Consider the following 24726-nt stretch of genomic DNA (forward strand, 5'->3'; position numbering starts at 1 on the left):
GTTCAGCTGGTTCATTGACAAAAAGAAAGGGACAGTTGTTATTTCTGCAATCAAATCATTTGAATTATGTTAAATTAATTTTAATCATATGACAAAATTTTTTCCAGTCTTCTTGCATTTATATTAAAATATAGTGCACTTTATTCTCAACTTTCCTCCATGAGCCCACTATGGCCAACTTTTAGGATTGACTTTTTTTCTCTGCAAACATGGTTCATCAGAGAGTTGAGTTATTTTCATTGCAAATTTTAATTCAAGGCTGTCAATAATTAAATTCAACATTCAAGAGCATCCTTCAGGCATTCATTACATGTGCATCCACTACTAACTAGGTCATTCTCTTATCTAAACTAGCAGGGTCTGAATCCAGCCCCTCTGTTAAAGGTTCTGTTCCCACTCAAGCTGTGGAATTGCTACTAATGTTTTGTCTATTTGATGTCTTGTTTGACTGATAACACCCACGTTGCTGCTGGGTAAGCTCAGAAAACCCACCATGAGTGGATTGTCCCGCTGAATTTCAGAGGAAAAGATCCAATTCGAGTTGCGTTTGTGTTACTTTTATGTGATGTACTCCAGGATGTAAAAGATAAGCTCCATCACGATGGACTCGTCGCCTCTCTTGCGCCCCCTGCTGTGGATGACCGGGATGAGCGTGCTGTCCAGGGCGTTCAAATACTGAGGAGGGAGAGGGTGCCCGTTGCTGCCTGCCACAAAGCCCACCTGAAATTATCAACAAAGAAATACAGAACGATTTAATTAGAACTGATATAATCATAATTTAAATACCACTCTGAAAGTGTCAATCAAAAATCAACATGAATCTTATCTTTATAAAGTCGTATGTTGGAATGCATCACACTGACCTGCTGGGGGTCAAAGGTGACACGCAGCCCCAACTTGGCCATGCCGTCCTCCTTGAGGAGTTTGAGGTACGGGCACAGCGCCAAGCAAAAAGCTCTGGCGATCCGCTCCGTCAGTCGGTTGTGTTCTGGCACGTTGGCCGCCATTCCTTTCGGGGGCTCGGCTCTCTGCAGGTAGAACACCTGCGCACGACATTCGTTGACGTAAAATCTTAACATATTGCTTTTAAAAGTAGGTCAAACGCACTTCTGTCCAGTGAATAATCTTCCCGTTTTCTTTGTATTCAGATTTCTGGAACATCTTGGTACTGCTGATGGACTCCATGGATTTACCATCAATGGGGCTTATGACCCTGTGGACAACGACAAAACATGTCTCAACTGAATTCCAATTTGGATCAATAAACTCCAAGCAGCTGGAGGCGCCCGACCCTTTATTGAAGGTACACTTGGCCTCCACCCACTGCACACAAACGAGCTCCTGGCTGTCGGCTCGGTCCACGCGGCCGCAAGTGACGACGTAGTCCTTCATCTCCCGGAGCGACCTACGTAGTTCTGCCATGGTCTCTGGGGTAATCTGCACCATTAGTCCATCTGGGGGAGGGAGGGGGGGGATGACACACACTCAAGAACACACACACGCTAATATACATTTGGCAACATTGACAGACAGTGCCAAACAGGCTGTTCAAGTGAACACACACACATTTACAATATACGAAGAAAGATGAATATTGTGGATAAATCGAAACAACGAAAGAGTAAAGTCGCCCCCTTGTTGCGTTACCTTCTACGATGCTGGATTTGGCGAAGTAACCTGCCGTTGCTTTCAGCGCGTTACTGAATATGAAAAAACACGAGCCAGTCACTAAGTGGAGAAAAGGGACAAACAAACACGAGTCTTCAACTGTGACCCCCTCAAAAAAATATATATATATATTAATAGCGTTGCTTGGTTACCTTTCCGCGGCTCGTTGTGAATGCTGATGGCTTGCGTCTGGTACTGGCCGTCGTCCCTTTGCACGCAGATGAGGTGAGAATCGGCCTCCTCGTTGAAGCAAGCGCCCATGGCCAGGACATGCTCGTTGCACTTGTTCATGGCCTTCATCAGCTGACGTGGCAGGAAACCATGAATGAAAGAATTTTCAAAATGGCACAGTGCAAATCTCCCATCTCACCTCGTTGTAGCCGCTAGTTGGGATCTTGATGCAGGTTCTCTGAGCCTCCAGGTCCACCGTGAGCCCCGGCACCATTGGAAGACTATAACGAAAATTCCTAAAGTCCTGCACAGGCAAAGTGGCGGGAATTTAAGGGGAAATGTAATTTGATTGAACTTTTATGTAGAATTCACATAACTCTCCTTTCAATTGAAACTAGCTAAATTCTTACACATATTAAGAAACGTCCCAGGCGGGCTATTGACTAGTATGGATGAGGCGGTGTTAAACCCTTCAATTAATGAACATATATCTGATCACAAAGGGTGAAGCAACACACGTAGACAGACAATGCTCACGATTTTCTTTATCCTCTGCGGAAAAATAATATGACTGCGATTAATGAGTCCCTCACAGTACTTGTGAAAGTCTTCTTCATTTGTATACATTTCCAAATCTGAATGTAGCACACAATTCATACTCACCACTAAAAGCCTCATGACTGTGTGGCCTATTTCCCCAAACAATGGCTTCCTAAAGCGCACACTGTACAGAGGACATGGGTAAACTGCAAAGAAAAGAGAGAGAAAGAAATCAGAAGCCAACTAGGAATTTGCATATGAACCGGTGACCTCTAACCCCAAAAGAAACTAAAAGTTGGCTTATGTCCTCATGATGTAGACTCACATCGGTACTCAGCACCCAAGCGCAGCATGAGACGCAGGGGGAACGTCTTGGCCCAGACCACCTCGGCCCGGTGGAGCAGCAGGCCGAAGAGGTACGGCTGGCTGGGCAGTGGCAGACCTTGAAGCGACTGACGGGTGGGACGGACAAACAAGAGGCCCGCGTGCTCGTCGCTGCCCAGGAAGCGGCTGCCGGACAGCGACAGCGACAAGTGCTTTATCAACTTCCCTGTGGATGAGAAAGAGAAGATATCAAGAACGTAAACAATTCAGCGGGACACTTGACTTAAAGGTGGGCTTGTCTGGGAAGTGAACCCAGGACCTCTCACACCCGAAGCGAGAATCATACCCCTAGACCCTACTTGTGTCAAGATCAAACAAAAGCAGACCTTTGGAACCAAACTTTGAAAGAGAATGTGTACCTAATGAAATGACCTTACCGGTAAGGCTGTCCCTGTACAGCTGGACAAAGTGGCTGAAGAGATCCCTGGGAAAGCTCTTCTCCTCAGGCAAACACTGCAGGAGCACCACCACCTCCACCTGACCCACGGCATGCATCCCTTTGGTGGTCACGCACCAACACTTCCGGTTAACGTCTGTGCCACAAGCATGTAAGTGTCAAAGCGGCGCGGTGGAAGTCACAAACCGAAAAAAACAACAACTTACAGTTGACCATCTTGACCATGGCGAGCAGGTTGGCATTGAGGACAAAAACCAGAGAGCTAGAGCGGCCGCTCTCCAGCTCTTGGATGAGCAACGTCTCGGAGGGCCGCTCCTCCACGGTGTAATCTGAGGAGGGACCAGATTAAAGTGCTTTGAGCAGACCAAGGGCAACTCGAAGCTGTAATTATTCTGACATTGGCCTTATCTGCGGGACCTCCAGAAATATTGACGTTGCTTTAAAATAAATCACTGTGTAATTGTTCTGTCTCCAGCCGCAAGGTCGGGCAACTTTGAGTTTGAAGATAAAACTGAAGCAGGTCGAACTCATCGTTACATAAACGGTATCGGAGACAACATATTGATGGATAATTAGTACTGCACCTCCTTTGACTCCTGTGGAGGTGAGGATCGGCGGCAGGCCTTGCAGCGGGATGAGGTTGGACGAGCTGTTCACAAGAGTAGACATTCCCCAGCTTCGAGGAGCACTCGCCTCCTGGAAGAGGAACGCAAGATTAAGAATACAACTCAAACAAATGTGGTGTCTTTTCTTTTGGGGTGATCCTACATTAGCGCCCCCATGTGGTCTGGAGGCTCTCCTGAGTTGCGGCGACCCTGCCCCACTTGGCGCCGCTCGGCTCATAGATGGCGAGAGCCCGTGACCTCTGACCGGCGTGGCGGGGGCGGACTCGGACTGCTTGTCGATTAGGAGTTCGTCTGCGAACCACACCCTCCTTTTCGACCTCGGCGACGTGCCTGGGAGGAAGATACCAATTGTTGTTGCGGTGTTTTCAAAAGCCCCCCCCCCCCACCGTCTCAAAAGTGACATTGGGAAAAAAACCAAAAAAAACATAAGTGGCTCACTTTTAATGAGGGTTGAATGACAGGAAACACAAACCCGCCCCTCCTTGCCGTCCAGATGTGTAAGTCTGAACTTCAGGCCGGAGCAAAGTGCACAAAACACCTGACGACACACCCGTGCACATGCACACGTATATTGAATGACTTGAGAAGTGCACAAAACACCAGAAGGGACGGACGGAGGATGAGCCTCACCTTGCCACAAGCGCGACAGTGGTGCCTCCGTTTGGTAAACGTGAACTTGACGCTGCACTTCATGCACACGAGAGCCTCTGCGTCCGGGATCCAGACCGGAGCAACCTCCCCCAAGGCGTTGGATTGATCTTCGGTCAAGATGTCGACCGGATCGGACTCATTGTCAGGATGGACCGGGGAAGATGCGGAGGCTTTTGCTTCTTCTCCCGAATTGGACACAGCCTCTTTAAGATGATTCTGGAGGTCTTTGGATTCTTCCATCTCCTTCTCCTCGATCACAGAGTCCTCCTTGGAGGTTTTGAGCTTCCTCTCTTCCTGGGCCGGACTCAGAAGCAGAGGGCCTGGAGGCTCCTCACGCATGACTTCGCCCCATGGAGTCACCATGCAGCCACCTTCCTCCACGTGGAGCATCTTGGCAGGAGGTTTTTCTTCACACGGCGTGACCATTTCATCCGAGGGCGACTTGGAAGATGGAACTTCGGATCTGATTAGCTTTGATTTGGACATATCGCCTGCATCTTTGAGCACCAGGAGATAAGGTCTGCTTAGCCAGGGCAGCTTGGTGTCACCGAGGGACGGGTTGTCTCCATCTGTTTCAAGGAAAAATGTCAAATTCAGGAAACAAGAATCCAATTGCCAGAACCGAGGACCACTTGTCAGGCATTTTTCTTCTTAGTGACTCATCACAACGTCAAATTGCATTTACGATAACAGAATACATCACGAGTAGCGCACATGGCAAAAAAAAAAAAGGGGGGGGGGGGATTCATGAGCACCACCTGACAACTGCGCGTTTTTGCAGCAGTAATTAAATCCAATCAAGATGTATTAATGCCATGTTCCCAGAAAATCTGGATTAAAACACTGTATGGTAAATTGGTCATAAAAGTGTGACGCTTAAATGCTGCAGGTTGTGTGACGCATTGAGTTCACTCCAAGCTCGCCAATGCGACACTCGTCCGGAAGAGTAAGCAAACGTCAACGGGACATTGCACATTCCATTTTTATGCCTTCATTATTTTTGTGACACTCAACAAGAAGAAGGTGGAGGGAAAAGCGCGTTGTGGAAAAAATGCTGCATTAGCGCTTTTCGCGCACAAATATCATCGTCGTCGTCATCGTGACGCACATGCAAAGAAAGGTAGTATGGATGGAGAGTGCACGAAAAGAAAAGGACTTCTCACCTTCTGCGATGCCCCCCAAGAGGCTCTCGTTGTCGTCGTCCCGCGCGGAGAACAACTTCAACATGGTCTTGCGCTTACATCGCACACAGCAGCTGCATCTGAAATAATGATGACGGGTTGGGGGGAGGTGTTGGCTCTCTACCCCCCCTGTGAGCGACCCCCTCCCTGCCCCCCCTTGTGTTTCTCTGCAGCTCTTCAAAAGGAGGAAACTCTCGAGGCGAATGGAGCTGTGCTGACGTCACACGTTGTGCATAAACCAGATATTTGTGGTTGGGCGTCTGTATTGTGCTGGCAGATCCTTTTTTTATTTTTGTACTAAATTAGCTAGAGCACTAGACCACTTCAAAATAGAAATCAAAAATACTGAAACAGCTTGTTTATTTGTTGTTCATTATCATTAGATTGTATGGGTGTACCTAATGTGGCTCTGCTGGTTTGAATTCTTTGATACCTCAATTGGCAGTGATGATGACAACGGCCTCTAAAAAAATGTTAATCATCTTTATACTGTTTCATAAACAAACAACTTTGAACATTTAAAATGACTGACAATGTGGCGACAAATGAAGCTCAAATGATGTCAGCCTGCTTGGTCATCTGGAAGAAGAAAAGTCTCTCGTTTGTGTGTGTGTGTGTGTGTGTGTGTGCGCCCATTCTGATATGGATAAGTAGAAATGAAAAAGTTGGAGAGTTTTTCTGGTTTTGGCGCAGTCGTCAGTTGGCTTCATTCTTGGACGCTTCGTCAAAGTTCTCCACCAAATCTTCACGGCAACAAGACAACACAACAAGTAAAAAAAAATTTCCCCCCCCTTAATCATGTGTCACTCATCACTTCTGATTTAAAATTGGGATGAAATATCAAAACTGGCAACCATGTACCAGGCTTAGGTCTTTTATGCAATGGATACAACAACCACAAAAAAATACCTGGAACATCATCATCCTCTTCCTCAATGTCTTCTACTTTTGGAGATTTGCTGTCAAGTGCTGGAAAAAAAGAATAAAACAGATACAGTAGCCATTTCGATAGGCTGCCACAAAAAAAAAAAAAAAACATGTTCAGATCAACTCGATATTACTAAATTGCTTCACAACCACCTTGGCGCGGGAACTGCTCAGCCAACTTCCGCAGGCTGCTCAAGCTGTCGGCCCCCAGCTGGCTGAGGATCCCCGGTAACATCTCGGTCAGCTGCTTGCTCTCGGCGTGTCCCGTGACGGCGAACGTGTTGGCCGACAGCGAGGCCTGCACTTTGGGGTTGTTGAAGTGGATCACCGTCCCGTCGTCCTTGATCATGTTGACCTGAAAGAAGATCAATGACAGTCACTACCTGTTATTTATATTTCGGGAAATACGATGATGCACTTCCGCATTGTGCAGTCGGAAGTATTTACCTCTTCAATCCCGGCAATATTGTTGACAGCCAACTTCTTGAGTGAACTCTGAAGCTTTTTGTCATCTGCTGTAGCAGTTCTGTGTACCACCTTCTTCTTCCTGCGTGCTGAACCCTGAAACCATACAAAAATATTTGCATTTCTGCTAGTCTGAGGTAATGATTCCTCTGTAACAGAGACGTCGAGTGATTTTCCAGTAGATGACAGAAATTTGGTCGAAGACACTTCCGAGTTCGCACTTACCTTTCCTCCTATCCGCACTTGGGCCTGAAGTTTGGCCAATTTTTCCTGATTCATCTTGTTACCTGCAGCAAGACAATTTATAGCTGAAGTCAAACGACAAATGCACGCACTGTGAAAATGAAGGTCCAATTGTTCAATTGATTCTAAAGTAATAGCACGCACGACTTGAAGCGAGCTATTATTAGCTCCATCTCAGTGTAGCGCGACGACAACAAAACAAAACATACGCCAAAGCGTCTCGTACGCGACACGGCACATATTCAAACATTGTAACGTTTAATACTGCAACCTGTACGAGTTTTCACGGAGGCATGCGGGTTTTCCTTTCTTTTAAAAAAGACTTAGGTCATAAGAAACGGGTTTTATTAGTCACAAATGGATGTGGATTTATCTTCTTGTTTGTGCCGAAGTTATTGACGTTTGTGAACGGTGCTGCCACCTTGCGGATTACCGAGGTATTTCATCAACAAAGGCCCTCACGGAATATCATGTAAAACGTTTATTATTATTATTTTGTCAACATTTTTACGGATCTCTCAATTACACCTCGATCCCACACATTTTAATATTTTTTTATTGACTCCCATCCACTGTATAAGAACACTTTTCACATTTTACAAAGGACTTGATAGTGACAACAATCCTTAAGACAAAAGATGACTTTACATAATAAGTGATGTGCTATCAAACCACTGCTCCAGCAACAGGCCCTTTTTTCACTCAAAAGGTCCACCCATCAAACATTTAATAGTGAAGCCATGAAGTTACACACATTGGACATCATATATTATACAAGAGTTAACACAAGTTACTTGACCTACATCACATACTGTTTTCCATCACTATCTTCCCACTTTCTTTCAGCCTTTCTTCCACACGGATAGCACCATGTGAAACACTTCGGTCTTGGAGTCGTCAGTCAGACTGATGTTTGTGTTTTGTACGAGCAAGCCGTCGAAGAGGCTCGCCGGTGGGTCCAACTTGGAGTGGCTGGAGCTTTGCAGAAAGCTGTGCCGCCAGCACGCCGGCTCCTGGGACTTGGACCTGCAGCAGCGTTGTAACATAAGAAAGAATTTCTTCAGCACGGCCTTCCTCAGGAGGATGTAGACCCAGGGGTCAAGGATCTGGTTCCATGTGGCTATGCGCAGCACAAAAAGCAGTTTGTCGGATGCTGGGTCATAATCGTCTTTGGAGGTAAGAAAGATGATGCGGGTCTGCACAAAGTCAAACATAAAACGAACGAGAAATCAGTCAATACTATGGGATAAATTGTATCTGCAATAATAGTGGGTAAATAGTACTTTTCATTTCAAATGATGTGCTAATGCATAATGGGAAACATATAGTAGTTGAATGAAACTCTTCATCAACTCTGCTACCTGGTGGCCGAGTTGAAAACTCCAGAAAGAACCGCAATGAATTAATCCTTATGCAAAATGAATATTCGAATTAGGCCAGAAATATCAAATGTATACTTTACGAAAATATTATACATTCATCCTGGTTACATTTCGCCAATATTTTCCAATATTGTATTTCATGGTCTTCAAATTTGTGCCTCAAGAAAATAATTTCTCAGGGTCATTTTGCTTACCAGTAAAGGTCCCCAGCATACACAGGAAACCAACATGATGGCCATGAGCTGGCAGATCATCTCAACGTGGTAAGACGTTCCTCTGCTGTGATGCTTACGGTGCATGGTGGACAAGAGCAGGGAGCAGCTGGTCACCGTGTTGCAAACGATAGAGAAGAGAAGAGCCAGCAAGCCTAGCAGGGAAAACAGCAAAGGCAGGAACACATCCAACCAGTCACTGGGCTCGTCCAAATTGTAAAAGCACCAGCTCCTGGAGCTCTGCACCCTGTAGGACCTCCTCAGCGCCACAGGCAGGGCAGCCACCAGAGCGGCCAGGAGCCAGATGACGGACAGCAGCTTGTTCATGTGGCGGAAGGCCAATCCGGTCGAGTGGTAAAAGGGCTTGGTGATCCCGATGCAGCGCTCGATGGCCATGGCGCTCCCCAGGAACAGCGGGCTCAGTCCGAAGAAGACCAAGGTGGCGCCGAAGAGGTTGCACACTCTGCCGTGGGGGTCGAACGTCTCCCATTGCTTGCGCAAGCTGTAGACGTAAATCACCACCGAGCCGTTGACCAGGTGGCCCAGCAGGTCGGTGGCCACCAGGGAGGTGGCGAACACTGAGAAGGGCGCCCTGCTCTTCTGCGGCATGCGTTTGGGGGATTTGAGCAGGATGAAGAGGGCCAGGCTGTTGGACAGGATGCCGACGCTCATAGAGATGACTGAAGTGGTCACCGACCGACTCTCGGCAATGCAGGTGATGTTTGTGGGCGGGGCCTCTTTCCAACTCAGATCAGCGTTCTCACCGGCTGACATTGTGAGCTTGGAATCTAGAAAACATCAATAATATCCCAAAACTATCAAGACTGGACAGAAATGCAAAATAACATGAAATGGAGCAGCACGCCACCACAATGGGTGAACTATGACAGGATTGTACCTTTCGTTTAATCGCTTTTACAATTATTATTTCGTAATTGCACCATTTGAGTAACTCCATTTTCAGGGGCTCAAAAGTACTTGGACCTTTTGGACATACAAAAGGTTAATTGTCCAGGTGTGTTCTTTTGATATTGCAAAACAAATGACACAGATAACTGAGTTGGCATTTGGCAACTCTTTGACTGTGCAGAACATTTTAAGGAGGACATTGTTTGACTTCTAAAAAAAAAAAAAAAAGTGAAAACCGGCAGGTGTCATCACGCAATTGAGACAGCATCACCGGAAAATCACACAAGACAACTTAAGTGTGAATTGAAACTTTCACAACAGTAGTCAAGAATATTTAAGACCATGCAAGAAAGACATTTGGACAGGGAAAGGAACCGCTCAGGATCCAAAGCATCCCTCAACACAAAATAAACAGGTGACTCTCGCAGAAAGACAAAATGAATCATGAGGTGTGCAGAGGGTCAGATTCAACCTCAGGATCAAAAGTAAGCTAGGCAGACTCCCGAATGTTGAAACATGCAAATGCATTTTCTAAAACAACAACAACAAAAACATTGGAAAAGATTTATTACCTACACCTTGTTACTTCACGTCATGAAGCTTCTCCTGCTTTTGTGCTGTCTAATCAACTTTGCTCCAATCGATGTTGTTGATGAGGCGGAGATGTGCTGTTTCCTTGGCTCCTGACTCCCAACTGTTCCTGCTGCATAAAAAAAAAAAAAAAGCTTCAGTGCTGTCCATCAAACATACGTGTCATCCAACGGCCTCGGCTCCTCCAAGTAATATGATGAAGCATGACACACACCAGCTCACACACGTTTGCAAATGTGTGTGTGTGTGTTGCTCTTTTGGATGTGAGATTGGCTCTCCACTGATAAATAGCAATGAATCACACAAACCTGCCAAGCAACTCATAATGAGCTTCTTGGCCTAGTTCCAATTAAGACATGTTCTGCACAAAGACTTCATACAGATGCAACGAAATGTTGCGTTCATGCACGACTATTAGAAAATGTGTTGCGCAACACCACCACATGCAACAGCAATAAAATTATTGAACAAATTTAATTGAGGCAAAAAAAAATCAGCATTTCATATTTGTCCTTTTTCTGTCAAATCCTTTTCCGGGTTTGACATAACGCGTTCCAAGTGTGCTGTCCCAGACGGAAACGTGAGTCATGTTCGACTGGAGTAGTCAAAGAAAATAAGGCGTAATGTTGGCTTCACGCTACTTTTCTGCACCTAATCACAAAAAGAACACCAACAGCAAAAGTCACAAGTATCAAACGTACTCTTCGTACTCGTCGTCATCATTTTCTCACCATCAAGTGGGCCTAAATGGTGCCCGGTGTCATTATTAAGGTGCCACAAGTAGGAAAAAAAAAACACCTTGTTCCTTGTGACTCCTTTTCAGTTTTTAAAAAATTAATCAGTGTGGTTCACTATTCACATTTTTTTCTGTAGCCATTTGCAAAGTAATTTGCCTATTATTGTGTTCTTTCTGGAATACCCTAAAATTTCCGGAAGTAAGAAAACAATAGCGCTTGTTTGTAATTAATTTATTATTTAACGCGTCGTTAGAAAATGAATGGCGACTTTACAAAAAGGAAATGTAATATTTCTAGCTGTTATGATCATTCTTGCCAGCAGATGTCAGCATGACCTTGTTATTTTAATGAGTTGGTTCTCTCGTAGCTGAACAAATAAAATGATAAAAATTAATTTATGGCGATTTCATTTGTTGACATGTAGGTTTAAAATGAATCAATTTTATTTTCTATCTCCCTGCGAATTGTGTCAAAAAGATGCTACCTGGCCAGATGTCAGAAAAAAAAAAAAAAAATTGTTTTACAGGTTAGAGGTCACATTTATGACTCGTGGAGCTTTCTAGTTACACCTGAAGGGCTGGTGCCATCTGTATGCAGGACACACGGGGCACCTTAGCATAACACCCCAGCGCCGCATGCACCGTCTTGGTCCAGAGCACCTGAGATCATTCAGATTCCGCACGCAAGCTTGCTCATGTGGTGAAATTCATAAGGCGTTCTTGTAACACACGGGAACAAGCAGCAGACAAAAGCGCTTCCCCCCTCCCCCCACCAATACAGGACAGTCCTGTGTATTGTAATATTTAATGATCAAAACAAAGTTTGGTCCAAGTGGGAATCTCGCAAGCATCTCAAGATCCAGTCTGAATGGCACTGGAGACTTTCACTGGCGCTTTAGGCTTCCAGTCCGGCTGGTAGAAATGGATGTCGAGGCTCTGAGCCCAGTTGGCAAAGACCATCTTCTCTGTGATGAAGCGGTGGTGACTCCCTCGTCGGCTTCTCTCGTGAGACAGGTACATGGTGCACTCGGTGGGGCCGGACGGCTCGTAGTAGTGATACGGCACTGACGGACTGGAGGGGGATCTTCAAGACAGGGGAGGAAATCAGTTTGCTCGAAACCATTTTTTGGTGATGAGGTATTTTGTAAACACAATGAACTATCTGCTGAAAATGAGAAGATACCTGCAGTGGTCAGGTGGCACCATGCCATAAACGTTGATCCTGTCACATAGCTCCAAGGCCACGGCCATCGTGAACCAGCCGGTACTCAGCCAGGTGTTGGAACTTTTCCTGAACATAAATGTTGATATTTATATCAAATCAATTACCAAATATTTTATTCATCTCACATTTACCTGTCAATGCCGGTTTCATTTTTGAAAAGTTCATCAAATGCCATCATTTGGAGTCGAGAAATGATATAAAGTTTGAGACTGGGCAGCTGCTGGTTCAATATCTTCAGATGGTTGAACACGTGGCCTCTGCCGTCGCGTTTCATGCAGTTGCTCGGTCCCCAGAAGACGAACACCGTGCCTTGGGTGGCGTTGAGCAGCTCCCGTTGCTTGCGTAGCAGCCGCTGCAGGCTGGAATGCGCCACCACACGGAGAGTGGTACGCTGGCTCACGTCCCGCTCGTAGCCAACGCTGGGGGCGTCGTTCATACGGATCACGCAGTCGGCACGGTCGATTTCGGGGCCCCTCTCTCCGCCGGTGAGGTGACCCGAGCTGGTGATGAGGGCGCACGTCCCACAGTGCATCTTGAGGGTCTAGGAGCCAAACGGAATACACTGGTTATAAAAAGTCTACACACCCCTTTTAAATGCCAGGTTTTTGTGATCATGGGCAGACAACCTTGGGATTTTGATTTTCTAAATTGTGGGCTAGTTTCATAAAATAATGGAGAATAAGTCAATTGAAGCGCATCAACCCCAAAAGACGCCGGCCCACCAAGGTATCTGCGCCGCTTGGCAGATGGCCAGTCCAGCAAAGCCCTCGGGTGTGATTAAAATAAAATGGGACCAACATAAATCCCCAGTTGTTGAATGGAGACATTTGTGCATCCACATTTTTTTTATCTCCTCTCTTAAAACACCCAAATGAAATTATAAAAATCTTCTTTCGGCTGCTCCCCATGAAGGTCAAAAGCAGCTTTGCAGTGTAATGCTGGCAAAATGAGATGACTTTGCTCCACCCAGGGGAGCAGTTGACCTCAGACGCCCCCTGATGAAACACAGATAGCGCAACCGGATGTGCCCTGGCGAAAATTCCGCTGTGGTTTGTCAATGAGCTGCTCACAAACTACAGCAAGAAGTGCTGTGAGGGAAGCAAAATGTCCAAATGGATTTGAAAAAACTCACTTGATTTGACATATTATTTACCTTGCGGTCCATGACACCTGTGTAGCCGCCTAGCGTTGATACCATCCTTGGTCTCTTTCTCATGGCAGACATAGGACCTTCTTTGTGTCCGGAGGAGGATGCTAATGATTGTGGTGAGGATGATCTGTCACCACCAGATCTCCTGTTGTACGCCACCATCAAACTGGTAACCATGGTAACAACAATAATGCTACAAACTCCTTTCCACTGCAACAGAGAGACGAGACAAACACGTCATTGCTACACAACCAAGACTCGGATGGAGGTCAGTGAAACGCAAGGGAATTATAAATGTATATAAAAAAAAAAAATCCTGACCAGTAAGCCAATTGCATTGATGCACCCATAATCTGTATTACGATCAGTAGAATATAAAATCCTTACCAATTAGATCAAGCTAACTTCAGAGCGTCACTAAAGCGTAGCAAAATGGCACATATCCCCCCCCCCCCTACAGGTCTAATTTATAATTACCAAGCGTATCCTCATTTTCCTCTCCCCTCGTTTGGAGCCCTCATCCTTTCTCGGCCAAAGCTCGTACGTAGCGTCGGTACTGCTTGTCACGCAGTGGGACTTGAACGTGGGACCTCAAGAGAAACAGCGCTCCGGTGACGCGACTACTCCACCCCGCCCTCCTCCCTTTCCTCATGCAAGCTTGCGCAGTCTCTCTTCTCCCCCGCATGATCCTAAACACCTCCGAGTCTCGAGTGCGGCAAGTTGCAAACGTAGAGCACACTAAAAACAAAATCCGAATAATAGGTCCATATTTTTAAATGAATGACAATTAATCTAGCAGTAGCTTGCAATCCAATAAAACAATAGGACTGTCTGCACAAGCAACATTTTGCAGGAAAAAAAAAAAAGTCATTATGCAAGCCTCCCAAAATAGAAAGTCCTTCAACTCAGCTCATTCGTTTGTTTGACACAATAATCAATACAACTCACTCCCACAAAATAAAGGAGAGCCAAAAGTGAGATAGTATCTTTGGGTTCCTACGACTATTATGACATCATTGATGAAAACAAATTGAATTGAACAAATGATTGCTATGCAATTCTTGTTATGTATGATCTAAAAACGCTACTTGCGTGCTTTTCAAGATGTGTGGGACATCTACCACAATGGATATTGAGAAGAAGATTGTGAATTCCGCTGCAGCTCTTGGTGTAGGAGCGGGTCCATCTGCCTGTGCTATCTATTTATAGCATCAAAGCCCAATCGCATCACTTGTTGTGCAGCACAAATTCCAAAGGATACTCTTGAAAAAATGAGGAAACCCATCACTACGATGCCCTTGTAGCTTCTTTGGTGTCCTCCCTGGATCTTGTGTGCCCACGGCCTTTAGAATAAGTTCTGCTGACCGGTCAAACACTTCTTTAAAGGGACAGTGTGTAAATGTTTTGATTTATTTCTATGTTCATTTGTTTAAAAAAAAACTATTAATTTAAATAATATGTATACGATATCACATCAATGTACATTTTTTTAGCAATGGCTAATTATATTACCTTGTACACTGTGTGCGCGCGCGTGTGTGTGTGTGTACGTGAGCGCGCATGCATTACTGGGGGGGGGGGGCTTGGGTCCCATTTAACCTAGAACCGCCTCTGTGCACGTTGGTTTAGTGCGATCTGTTTACGGTGCTCTGTAAATAAATATTAGTGAGTTACTTATTTCCGATTGTTTCAAATATAAACGAAATGATACATGGATTCTTGTTTTTGTTTTGTGTCGCCTACTTGTATGTCTCGTCACCGTGGGATGGAGGAAACGGAATTTCGGTTTCTTTGTGTGTCTTGACATATGAAGGGATTGACAATAAAGCTGACTTTGACTTTGACTTTGATTTATGCACTCCTTTGTTTACAAAAAAAAAAAAAGGGGGGGGGGTCTTCCACGTAAATCTCTGCAGCGGACAGTGTTTTGCCTAACTTTCTCTGCTGAGAAAAAAACAAAGGCGATATTCGCTCTTTTATTCCGACATTCTCTATTTTAGTGCCAACTAGAACCGATTCTATCCAAATCTATCTGCAGAAGTAAACAACGTGAAAAGGCCATCGAGGAAAGTAGTGCCGAACAAAGAAAAGACAGCTGCGGACCCTTTAAGAGCATTTTGGAATAATTCATGAAGTGGAGCTGTAAACACCGCTGAAGCAAAGCTGCGTGGCCGAAGCAAGCATCCTCCACGATCTCGGAGCCAGGTGGCCGCGTGTTTTGTTGGACTCTCGGTGGTCTGTCCTCCACCCCCCCCCCCCCCCCCCCCCCCACTCCCATCCTCCACCTGCACACCTCGACTCACCTCATCATATGCGGTCCCCGGGTCCAAGGCGACGACGGCGCTGCATCGGTCCCGTTTGAAGAGTGCCATGGCTCGGAAGACGGTCGTTCCATCCGTGTATTATGGTGAGCTTGTTGTTTGACAAGCCTTTCGGAATCTTTCTTTTGTCCGGTAACATCATGACAGCTCTCGGAGGAGTCCAGTGAAGGAATGTTAGCTGCTAACAGACAAACGCCATATAACAAGTTAGATTTTATTATAATAATAATAATAAAAAAAGGTTGTCAGTGTTTCCGATAGAACACTGTTGGTTCTCTGCAAGCACAGAATTTTATTTATTAATATGAATGTATTAATTGACATTTATACACGCACTCGTGCTTTTACGCACGTTGTGTGTATATTTTGAATTTGTTGCCATATTTTTTGTCGTCAACCCTCGTCGTCGTTGACGCGTAAAGGTGATGACACTGACATCTCGTTCTCTGGTTAATTGTTGAAGGAAACAGCGAATTGGTTCATCAGACAACTCAATGGTGTTAGTCGGAATTTCTCACACTAGCTCCGAAGGACAATGGCAAAGGATTCGATGCGTGAGCTATTTTATATTGGAAAATAATATTGAAAACGAAGTGGTTTTAATGGTGTCACTGATGTCTTAACTTTATAGTCATTTGGATTGAGAATTAAGGTGGACATTTTTCATAAAGTTCTAAAAAAAAAAAAAAAAAAAGGGCACTATAATAATCATGATAATAATAATATTTAGCCCTAGTTGTGTGCATTTACCAATTACAGATAGTGATGTATTCTCGTCACAGGGTAAATACAAGTCAGGTCGACTTACACACAGCATAATACAGTGGCATTGTTTCACCTTTCGTTTACTGAGACAAGTCAATTAGTGAGGTTAATTGTGCCACAGCGGTGTTCAATGCATCAAGCTAATGGAGCATTTTGTGGTGTCATGGAGTGAGCAAGTGGTAGAAATAGTAATGGCACCATCAACGCTGTATTCATCCCCCTTTTTATTTGAGGATACTCTCTATGACGCTTATTTCTTTAGAGTAGTAAATGTCAATGTAGTTCTCCTGTTAATCCTTGATTTAAGGTTCCTCTGGTGTGCAATTATTGAAATGAAGATAATATCGTAATCATTCAGGGACAGGGTAGCTGACGTGACTAGATAGTTGTTCCATTAAGAAAAAAATGGAGAAGTGTTAAGTCTGGCGCGAAGTTAATTAAGAAATTTCCCGCATGGGTGGATTCCCTAAATCCTGCATTCTCACAGCCAGCCAACATAGACGCTTAAAATGAAGTCCTGTCACACTCATCAAACACCACTCTGGATGAAATTACACTTTCATCAAAGTCGTAATGTGACTCAACCCAAAGTAAATCCTGATTATTATTTTTTTTACTTTACTGTGTCTTGGCCCCAGTGCTTCAGACTATCTTAATTTAATTATCCCAATAATTGCCAATTGAACTTATCAGAGAGGATAAAGAATATATGCATTTATGTATTGTCATGTTATCTGGTCTTTTGTTTGTGCTCAAATCAGTCCGTTTCTTAAAGGCTTGTAGCGCCTGTTTGTTAGTCTTTATGTTTTTGTTTGTTAGCGTTAAGCTAAGCAAAGGCTTATGTGCTTGTTTTAAATACGCGACAGGACATGTCGTTGTCATGTTAAATATTTGGTTTGACAGTAAACTTTGTCCTTTGACGATCACTGTCACTGCTGGACAAAAGCGAGGCTTCCCAAAGAAGTTGTCAAGGTCACACGGCGGCAACAACACTTCGAGTCAAACGCACAGAGCAGCAGGCTAGCTGTCAACGGCTGACAATCTCAGACGCTAACGCCTCTCCTGGGGGGCCGAATCCCAACCCGCATCCCCGCTGCTGTTTTTTAAAGAGGCTGTCAGCAAGTCTTTTTTCCCTCCTCCCGATCTCAAAGATGATCCAATAGGCTTAAAAAAAAAATAGATTGCTGACTACGCCGTCCTCCAAAGATTGCTAATATTTAAAAAGATCCCAGGGGGACGCTGCTAAGTCAATTCAAAGCACAGATCCGGATGTCTTTGTCTCAGCAACGAGACAAGAACTTAAAAGATAGCACGGATACGGAAAGAAACCAAAGTGGGGAGAAAAAGGATGGAGATTATCTTGAAACAGCGTTAATATTGGAAGGAGTGGGGGGAAAAAAACAGCCATCTGGTGCCTCTTAGCTGCGGTGATTGCATCCGAGATGGACCCCAACGGGAACTGTGGGCGACTGGTGTGATCATTTTGCGTGAGAGTGTGTGTGTGTGTGTGCGAGTGAAATATTCCATGCACAAACTGAAGTGGTAACACTCGGCACAGCAGCCATTCGAACCACAGTAGTAAAACAGTTGTATATGTTTATGGAGCGTGAAGCTTTATTTGAAAATGTGGTTAACTCTACTCATATTTTATCTTTATAGGTGAGCCATGCACTTTCGACCCAAAGTTCCGAGGGCCAATTCATGACAGGTATTGATTATTCTCACAGTCATCGTTTTTGGGATAAATTCTAAAACCAAGATGGCAGTATTTATTTTCGACTACTTCTACCAAAAACTTGTCACAGCTCGTGACGTGTGTGTCTTGATTCCAACTATTGTGTAAGCTCTCTGCCTGGTAGGGGACAAATTGATCATTTGTCATGGTGGGTTAATACAGAGCGAGGTGCAGTGCCGGCGGCACTCTCCGCTTCACCACACAAATCAATGAGCATAAGTCAAACTGGTGCTGGGAGTTCAGCATGTTCTGAAGTAGACACACACAGAAAACACACACACACAAAAACCAGATAGCTTTGCCCTAGTCTGTAGGTTTAGCGCAATGCGAACAAATCAATTAATGCTAACCAATAGCATCAGTAGCATAGAAAACCCTTTTAAAAATGTGTCCAAAATTGTTGAATTCATTCTGGATGTTGTCCTAATCCATCATATCATAGATTGCTATATAACTTATTAAAAAAACACAAATATTGTCTTTTTTTTCTCTCTCTCAAAGGTACTAGGTCACAATTTAAGGTCCATTCAAATTTGCTTTTCCTCATCCACATTTATGTAATGGATGAGAAAATCCAAAAGATCAATACATGTGCCTTTTTTAGCATTCTCTCCATTTTTGATATTGTTCTTCTTCTGGATCTTATCTAGTGTTCCTAATAATTTGGCTGTTGCGGGATTCCAGTGGCACAACGAAGAAGATATTTTTCTACTGAAGCAAACCTCCCAATAGTCTTCCCAGTTTTTTTTTTTATGATTGAGTCCTTTTCAGATGTAATATGGGATATTATCTTGGTTGGATTCAATGTCTGCAGGCGTCGTTTGGCTTTCTTCTGTCCCTCGTCTGCAGAACATCTCGCACCACGTGTACTTTTGATGTTTTGTTGGCTGAGAGGCTTTCTCCTAATGAGAACCTTCAGAGAACATACTGTACTGCACACTTTTGCTCTTGTTTTGACGCAGACTCCCACCTGGGCTTTTAACAAAACACAATTGAAAGCAAAAAAAAAAAAAAAGGCGATACGAAATGTCACCTTTGAAGCTCCGCCCACTCCAAGTGATAATGACTACGGCCTGCTTTCCCGCGATAAAAGAACAAAGCCGACTTGTTTTCACTCTCACTTTGTCAGCATGCTTCTGAGGTGACTTTGTATCGGCCGCCGCCGCACGCTGCCGCGTTTGCGCTTTGTCTCGATAACGACGCGTAGCTCTCTCGTTACTGTGGAGGAGCAAGGTCAGCTCGCCGTCGGCCATCTTGATCGTCCATGATGCCAAGTGGTCGTTAGCGTACACTGTACGAGCTTTGAAGGAGGGAGGTTGCCATCCGCAGCGGTTGCCATGGCAATCTAAGCACCGCTTCCTCTTCAATTTTTTTTTTTTTCAAACGTTTGAAAGAAAACGCTAATTACAGTTTTTTTTCTCTTCTTGTCTAGTCTTGTCCCACTTTCACTGCTGTCTTTGTTTCCAGAACCCACATGGATGAATGAATGAAGTATTTTCTTCTCATTTTGATCTTTTTCCTACAACTTCTTTCTTTTGTATCTTTGCAGAGAGCTCACTGATGTGGTCTTCTGTTTTATTTTTGTCATCGTCATCTTTGCTTACATCATCCTGGGCCTTGTGGGTGAGTGTGCCACGCTGCTGCTGATGACATCACACGATAGTTTGGAATCACACAAATGCTGGCTTAGCTTTTTAAAAAAAAATAAAAAATATCCCAATTTTGTGTTTTCAGCATGGGTCAACGGCGATCTCAAGAAAGTCACCTTTCCAACCGACAGCTACGGGACGCTTTGCGGCGAGGGGAGTAATAAGTGAGTCTTCATCTCTCCCTTAGTTCTTCGGATCGCTCCGAAATGTTCTGACCTCTCTCTTTTCCTCACCCGGCAGAAACAAAACCAAATTGTTCTACATTGACATTCTCAGTTGTCTGAGCCTTGACCTTCAGTGCCCCACCACCCAGGTGAGACCATCTGCAACGCTGGCTGATCCGAGATTGACGGGCCTTCTCATTAACACAATGTGTTGCCTCCTCCAGCTCTGTGTCTCCGAATGCCCTCAGCAATTTTTGTTACTTCTGACTGCTGTGAAAAAAGACGACGAGTGGAACTATTATAAGAAATTCTGCAAACCGGGAGTAACGAAGAGCACGGTACGAGAGTTATTTTTTTGTCATGTCAAGAGCAACCACACGAGTTGACTCATTCTAGAAATATTCATAAGCTTCTGCTCTCTGAAATCACTCGGCCCGTTTGTCTTCTTTCAGCCCGTTCCTCGCCTCTTAGCCAATGAAGACTGCCCATCCGTGCTCTTGCCCAGCTCAGCCAGTAAGTCAAAGCACCAGCACACCATGTTTTCATTTCTTCAACGTACCCCCTTTCCCCCTTCCCCAGTTCTTAATCGGTGTTTCCCCATTGTCACGAACCAATCGGAGTCATTGGAAGCCGGCGATAAAAAGATTAACGCCGCCGACTTGAAAAACGCTAGCAGGTAAGAGCCGCTCGCTCGCACATCTTACCATCTTCGATGACCATGTTGTTCTGTCTTCTCTCTTGCATGACAGCATTGCCATGCGCGCTAAAGATATTAGCGCGAAGGTCTTTGAGGACTTAGCCGCTTCCTGGGAATGGATCCTGACGTGAGTTGATCAAACAGAAAGAACCACGTTAACATAATTTAAACCTGTAAAATAGTTAGAAAGCACGATAGGGGCGGGGTCTAGGCGTACCTAATGATGTGACCAGCAAATGTCTTTGCCGTGGCAGTGGCATGGCAATCTCGATGGTGATCAGCTTGATCTTCCTCCTCCTCTTGCGCTTCATCGCCGGCGTGCTGCTGTGGCTCATAATCGGCGCCATCGTCGGCGCCATCGGTTATGGTGAGTTTCGCGCCAGTTCGTCCGATGCCTTTCGAATTTGATTCTCCAGCTCCGTGTGTATGGTAGGTATCGGCCACTGCTATTGGCAGTACACGAGTCTTCTCGGGAAGGAAGGCGCCGACATCACCATCTCCCAGATCGGCTTCCAAGCAGACTTTCAAGTCTATCTGGAGCTCAGTCAGACGTGGTTCATTTTCAGTACGCTTTAATGAGCCAGTGGGTTCTCTCCGACCTGTGGGGGGAAGGAAAAAAAGAAAACTAAATCCGCATGTGGTCTTGTTTTAAAGTGATTGTGCTATCTGTGATCGAGGGCATCGTTCTACTTATCCTGATTTTCCTGAGGGAGCGACTGCTCATCTCCATCGCGCTGCTGAAGGAAGCGAGCAAGTAAGTTGCAACAATTTTCATTTTGACTGCTTTCACATTTAACTGGTGCCATTTTTTTTTATTTTTTTTTAGGGCCGTCGCACAAATCATGACTACTCTCTTCTATCCCATCTTCACTTTCTGGCTGTTATGCCTCTGCATCAGTTATGGAGTGGTGGTGGCAATGTATCCTTGAGACGCCATTGTTTGGTGGTGGGATAGAAATGGTCGAATCTGTAGATGACAGGTTGCAAAAGTATTAACCCCTTGAACTTATGGCTTTGTATAGCTACATTTTGTGTGTGTGTGTGCCTTAACTTGGGTTGACTTTAGGTGTTTATCAACGTCCGGAGTTGCCGTCTACAAAATTAAACCTAAAAATAGCCAATGCCGCTTAGGCGACAACACTACATGCGATCCAAAGGTTATCCTTACAATTTCCTTCGCTCCTTTTGGAATGTATCTGAACATTTGAAATAACACACCTGTGATTGAATCTCTCAGAATTTCAGTCAGATCAACCTTCCCGAGAATTGTAGCAACTCGCAATGTTTTTTCGACTCCTACGGCGGCGAGGGCTTCTACTATAGCTACATCATGCTCCTGCAAGTCTTCAACTTGTTCACCTTCCTGTGGCTGGTTAACTTTGTCATGGCGCTGAGCCAGTGCACCCTGGCTGGAGCCTTTGCTACCTACTACTGGGCCATGAGGAAGCCCAGGGACATCCCAGCCGGGCCGCTCGCTGCGTCTTTTAAACGAACCTTACAGTAGGTGACTCAATGGACACATGTTGGGTGTTCACTATTTGCAAATCACGTGTTTTATGATGTGGGACTGCTCCTTGTCGCAGATACCACATCGGCTCACTGGCCTTTGGTGCGCTCATCCTCTCTTTGGTGCAAATGGTCCGCATAATTCTGGAATACCTGGATAAAAAACTCAAGCGTAAACTTTCCAACCGTTTCAGATTCCAACTTTGTTGACGACTTTGTTGACGTGTGGCTTGTTTGTGTTCTTCTCAGATGGCCAAAATAGGTGCGCTCGCTTCATGATGTCCTGCCTCAAATATTGTTTCTGGTGCCTGGAACGTTTCATCAAGTTCCTCAACAAAAATGCATACATCATGGTAAGTGACGAGTCTTTTTTTTTTTTTGGTTGCTCAACTACCTGCAGACTTATTAGCTGTCCTTTCAACAGATAGCAATACATGGAAAAAACTTCTGCACCTCCTCCAAGAATGCTTTCTTCCTCCTGATGAGAAACGTTATTCGGTAAGCTTTTTTTCTTGAGTAGTTGGAAAATGATCATGGCGCGCATTACTCTGACTAACCACCAGGGGGCAGTACATTCAACATTGTTTTCGCATGCTTTTAGGGTGGCCGTCCTGGACAAGGTAACGGACTTCTTGTTATTCCTGGGAAAACTTCTAATTGCGGGAACTGTCGGTGAGTCCGGCAGCGCAATCTGAATTGTCTTGAGTTCCCTATTTCGCCTCCAAATGATATTGTTTTCCTCCGTTTTCATCTGCCCCAGGCGCGCTTGCATTTTTCTTCTTCACCCGTAAAATCCCCTTCATTAAAGGGCAGGCGCCGACATTAAACTACTACTGGGTCCCTCTAGTGGTAAGGAATGTAAAGAAGAAAAAAAAAGAGATGGCCTAAATGCTTTTTGGTGTGATTTTTTTTTTCCTCTTGGTCTTTCAGGCGGTGATTTTGTTATCCTATTTAGTTGCACATGGCTTTTTTAGCGTCTACTCAATGTGCGTGGAAACGTTGTTCCTGTGCTTTTGTAAGTAGTCTTATTTTCTGTGACACATTTAACACTAATTTAAAAACATACTACTCAATTCTTGATTTTTTGTTCTGCTTTTTCCACGCCGGTCAGGCGAAGACCTGGAGAGGAATGACGGTTCCTTCGCTAAGCCCTACTTCATGTCTCCAGAGCTGTGCAAGATCCTGGGCAAAAGTAACGAGGTCGTGCAAAACGATAGGCCATCCGAATGACCGCCTTGGCTGTTATACGAGAAACAAACAGATGAACGACACTCACCTTCCTTCTTATCTGCTCATGGAGACGTCACAGATTTTTGAAATGCGTCTTCCGGGAGGGCTTTAAAAGACAACTCCGTTGAACTCCTCACTTTTGGATGCACGTTCTTTTTGTGTGTGTTGCATTTTCCTTTTCCTGCCTTACTGTTTGCAAATCACATGCCACAATGATGATTATCAAAACAAAATGAGGATTTACGCAGGGGGGCACTTTGGTCTTCTGGTGAAATGTTTTGGATTCACTTTCGCTTCTGCAGTGACCCGTGAAGTTACCCAGAAAGTCAATGCAGCCCTGTGAAAATAGCAAAAAGACAAAAAAAATGTGAACATGTCAAATATGACTGGAAAAAAATAACTTCATTATATAAAAACACTGGTCAACAATATAAAACTCGTTGCCAAAATTTAAAAAAAAAAAAATCCATTTGCCATTTTTGGGGGTTAAGGGAATAAGATTTTATAGATAGTTTTTTTTCATGGAAACATTTTACCTTTTGAGAGGCATAAATGTATTTTCCCCTTGTAATAATGATGATAGCAAATGTAGAAGAAGCTACGGTTGTAACATGGTTGACTTTCTTTATCCACTTGACATGTCTAGCATGATTCCATTAATGGCTCCTGACGTTTGCCATTTTGGTTGCTTTCTTCCACCACATCGAAACAAAAAAAGTTGTGTATTATATAGCAAGTCGTGACATCATCGCACATGTCCATGACGCTCATATATTAACTGTACTGTAAACCAGACTTGGTGGGAGGTCAAGACTCAAAGGGGGGGAGGGCTTGATGGTGTTTTTATGTGCCTAGTTGTTCGGGGGTGTTGAAATTGTTCTTCTGTGGTTTTAGCGCTAATACCAGAAACTTTTAGAGATACAGTTTGTAAAAAGGATGTCAAAGCCATTTTGGGGTTGTTGTTTTTTTTTAATTGTTCAGATGTAGTGCTGTTTTAATACTAAGTCTAATCGACACGTGTCTGAAGGTTATTCCGTCTTCTTTTGCATAGAGGACTTTTTGTAATCAATGAAATCCAATGACAATGTTGAGTCCTTTTAAATAAAATGGAATGATTTTAATGTGCTGTGATGTGGTTACTGTAACTTGCTTGCCGGTGTTGGATTTGGAGGCCAACAACGCTACAGCCAAGAAATGTGGG

General features: G+C 44.5%; 5 protein-coding genes across 11 annotated transcripts; 1 reads left to right on the forward strand and 4 right to left on the reverse strand.

Annotated features, from left to right (window-relative positions):
• Positions 1 to 230: 230 nt before the first annotated feature.
• Positions 231 to 6114, reverse strand: zfyve9b (zinc finger, FYVE domain containing 9b). 2 transcript variants are annotated; one of them, XM_037250029.1, is made up of 17 exons: positions 6017 to 6114; positions 5601 to 5698; positions 4417 to 5006; positions 4225 to 4324; positions 3929 to 4116; positions 3745 to 3856; positions 3367 to 3489; positions 3141 to 3296; positions 2705 to 2929; positions 2503 to 2585; positions 2039 to 2143; positions 1821 to 1971; positions 1648 to 1728; positions 1292 to 1454; positions 1108 to 1213; positions 864 to 1043; positions 231 to 720 (listed from the first exon to the last, which is right to left on the reverse strand). In XM_037250029.1, exons 2-17 carry the CDS (start codon positions 5662 to 5664, stop codon positions 559 to 561), a joined length of 2589 nt encoding a protein of 862 aa, XP_037105924.1. In that variant the 5' UTR covers positions 5665 to 5698; positions 6017 to 6114; the 3' UTR covers positions 231 to 558. The 2 variants fall into 2 exon arrangements, with proteins under 2 accessions (XP_037105924.1, XP_037105925.1); XM_037250030.1 differs by lacking the exons at positions 4225 to 4324; positions 5601 to 5698; positions 6017 to 6114 and having other exon boundaries at positions 4417 to 4537.
• On the reverse strand, positions 5962 to 7652 carry btf3l4 (basic transcription factor 3-like 4). 3 transcript variants are annotated; one of them, XR_005097788.1, is made up of 7 exons: positions 7525 to 7652; positions 7236 to 7297; positions 6993 to 7106; positions 6699 to 6900; positions 6528 to 6587; positions 6151 to 6361; positions 5962 to 6081 (listed from the first exon to the last, which is right to left on the reverse strand). XR_005097788.1 is itself a non-coding variant. In XM_037250060.1 (6 exons), the coding sequence occupies exons 2-6, from the start codon at positions 7287 to 7289 to the stop codon at positions 6315 to 6317; spliced, it is 477 nt and encodes a 158-aa protein (XP_037105955.1). In that variant the 5' UTR covers positions 7290 to 7297; positions 7525 to 7652; the 3' UTR covers positions 5962 to 6314. The 3 variants fall into 3 exon arrangements, 2 of the variants coding, with proteins under 2 accessions (XP_037105955.1, XP_037105956.1); XM_037250060.1 differs by having other exon boundaries at positions 5962 to 6361; XM_037250061.1 differs by having other exon boundaries at positions 5962 to 6361; positions 7236 to 7646.
• A 139-nt stretch (positions 7653 to 7791) lies between these two features.
• Positions 7792 to 10612, reverse strand: ptgfr (prostaglandin F receptor (FP)). 2 transcript variants are annotated; one of them, XR_005097786.1, is made up of 4 exons: positions 10329 to 10612; positions 8830 to 9635; positions 7971 to 8449; positions 7792 to 7925 (listed from the first exon to the last, which is right to left on the reverse strand). XR_005097786.1 is itself a non-coding variant. In XM_037250033.1 (3 exons), exons 2-3 carry the CDS (start codon positions 9619 to 9621, stop codon positions 8096 to 8098), a joined length of 1146 nt encoding a protein of 381 aa, XP_037105928.1. In that variant the 5' UTR covers positions 9622 to 9635; positions 10329 to 10612; the 3' UTR covers positions 7792 to 8095. The 2 variants fall into 2 exon arrangements, 1 of the variants encoding a protein (XP_037105928.1); XM_037250033.1 differs by having other exon boundaries at positions 7792 to 8449.
• A 1257-nt stretch (positions 10613 to 11869) lies between these two features.
• LOC119121759 (alpha-N-acetylgalactosaminide alpha-2,6-sialyltransferase 5-like) lies at positions 11870 to 15941 on the reverse strand. 2 transcript variants are annotated; one of them, XM_037249651.1, is made up of 5 exons: positions 15762 to 15941; positions 13462 to 13668; positions 12440 to 12849; positions 12267 to 12374; positions 11870 to 12167 (listed from the first exon to the last, which is right to left on the reverse strand). In XM_037249651.1, the coding sequence occupies exons 1-5, from the start codon at positions 15828 to 15830 to the stop codon at positions 11936 to 11938; spliced, it is 1026 nt and encodes a 341-aa protein (XP_037105546.1). In that variant the 5' UTR covers positions 15831 to 15941; the 3' UTR covers positions 11870 to 11935. The 2 variants fall into 2 exon arrangements, with proteins under 2 accessions (XP_037105546.1, XP_037105547.1); XM_037249652.1 differs by lacking the exon at positions 15762 to 15941 and adding an exon at positions 13936 to 14096.
• LOC119121758 (choline transporter-like protein 5) lies at positions 15756 to 24646 on the forward strand. 2 transcript variants are annotated; one of them, XM_037249650.1, is made up of 22 exons: positions 15756 to 15865; positions 18204 to 18252; positions 19829 to 19902; positions 20014 to 20092; positions 20169 to 20241; positions 20317 to 20430; positions 20545 to 20605; positions 20672 to 20768; positions 20842 to 20916; positions 21044 to 21156; positions 21223 to 21354; positions 21444 to 21543; positions 21616 to 21708; positions 21856 to 21946; positions 22027 to 22289; positions 22373 to 22467; positions 22545 to 22648; positions 22720 to 22793; positions 22897 to 22967; positions 23056 to 23144; positions 23226 to 23310; positions 23407 to 24646. In XM_037249650.1, exons 1-22 carry the CDS (start codon positions 15829 to 15831, stop codon positions 23523 to 23525), a joined length of 2088 nt encoding a protein of 695 aa, XP_037105545.1. In that variant the 5' UTR covers positions 15756 to 15828; the 3' UTR covers positions 23526 to 24646. The 2 variants fall into 2 exon arrangements, 1 of the variants encoding a protein (XP_037105545.1); XR_005097758.1 differs by lacking the exons at positions 23226 to 23310; positions 23407 to 24646 and having other exon boundaries at positions 22724 to 22793; positions 23056 to 23113.
• Positions 24647 to 24726: the final 80 nt, after the last annotated feature.

Source organism: Syngnathus acus, chromosome 4, assembly GCF_901709675.1.
Source record: "Syngnathus acus chromosome 4, fSynAcu1.2, whole genome shotgun sequence".
In the NCBI taxonomy this organism is placed as follows: domain Eukaryota; kingdom Metazoa; phylum Chordata; class Actinopteri; order Syngnathiformes; family Syngnathidae; genus Syngnathus; species Syngnathus acus.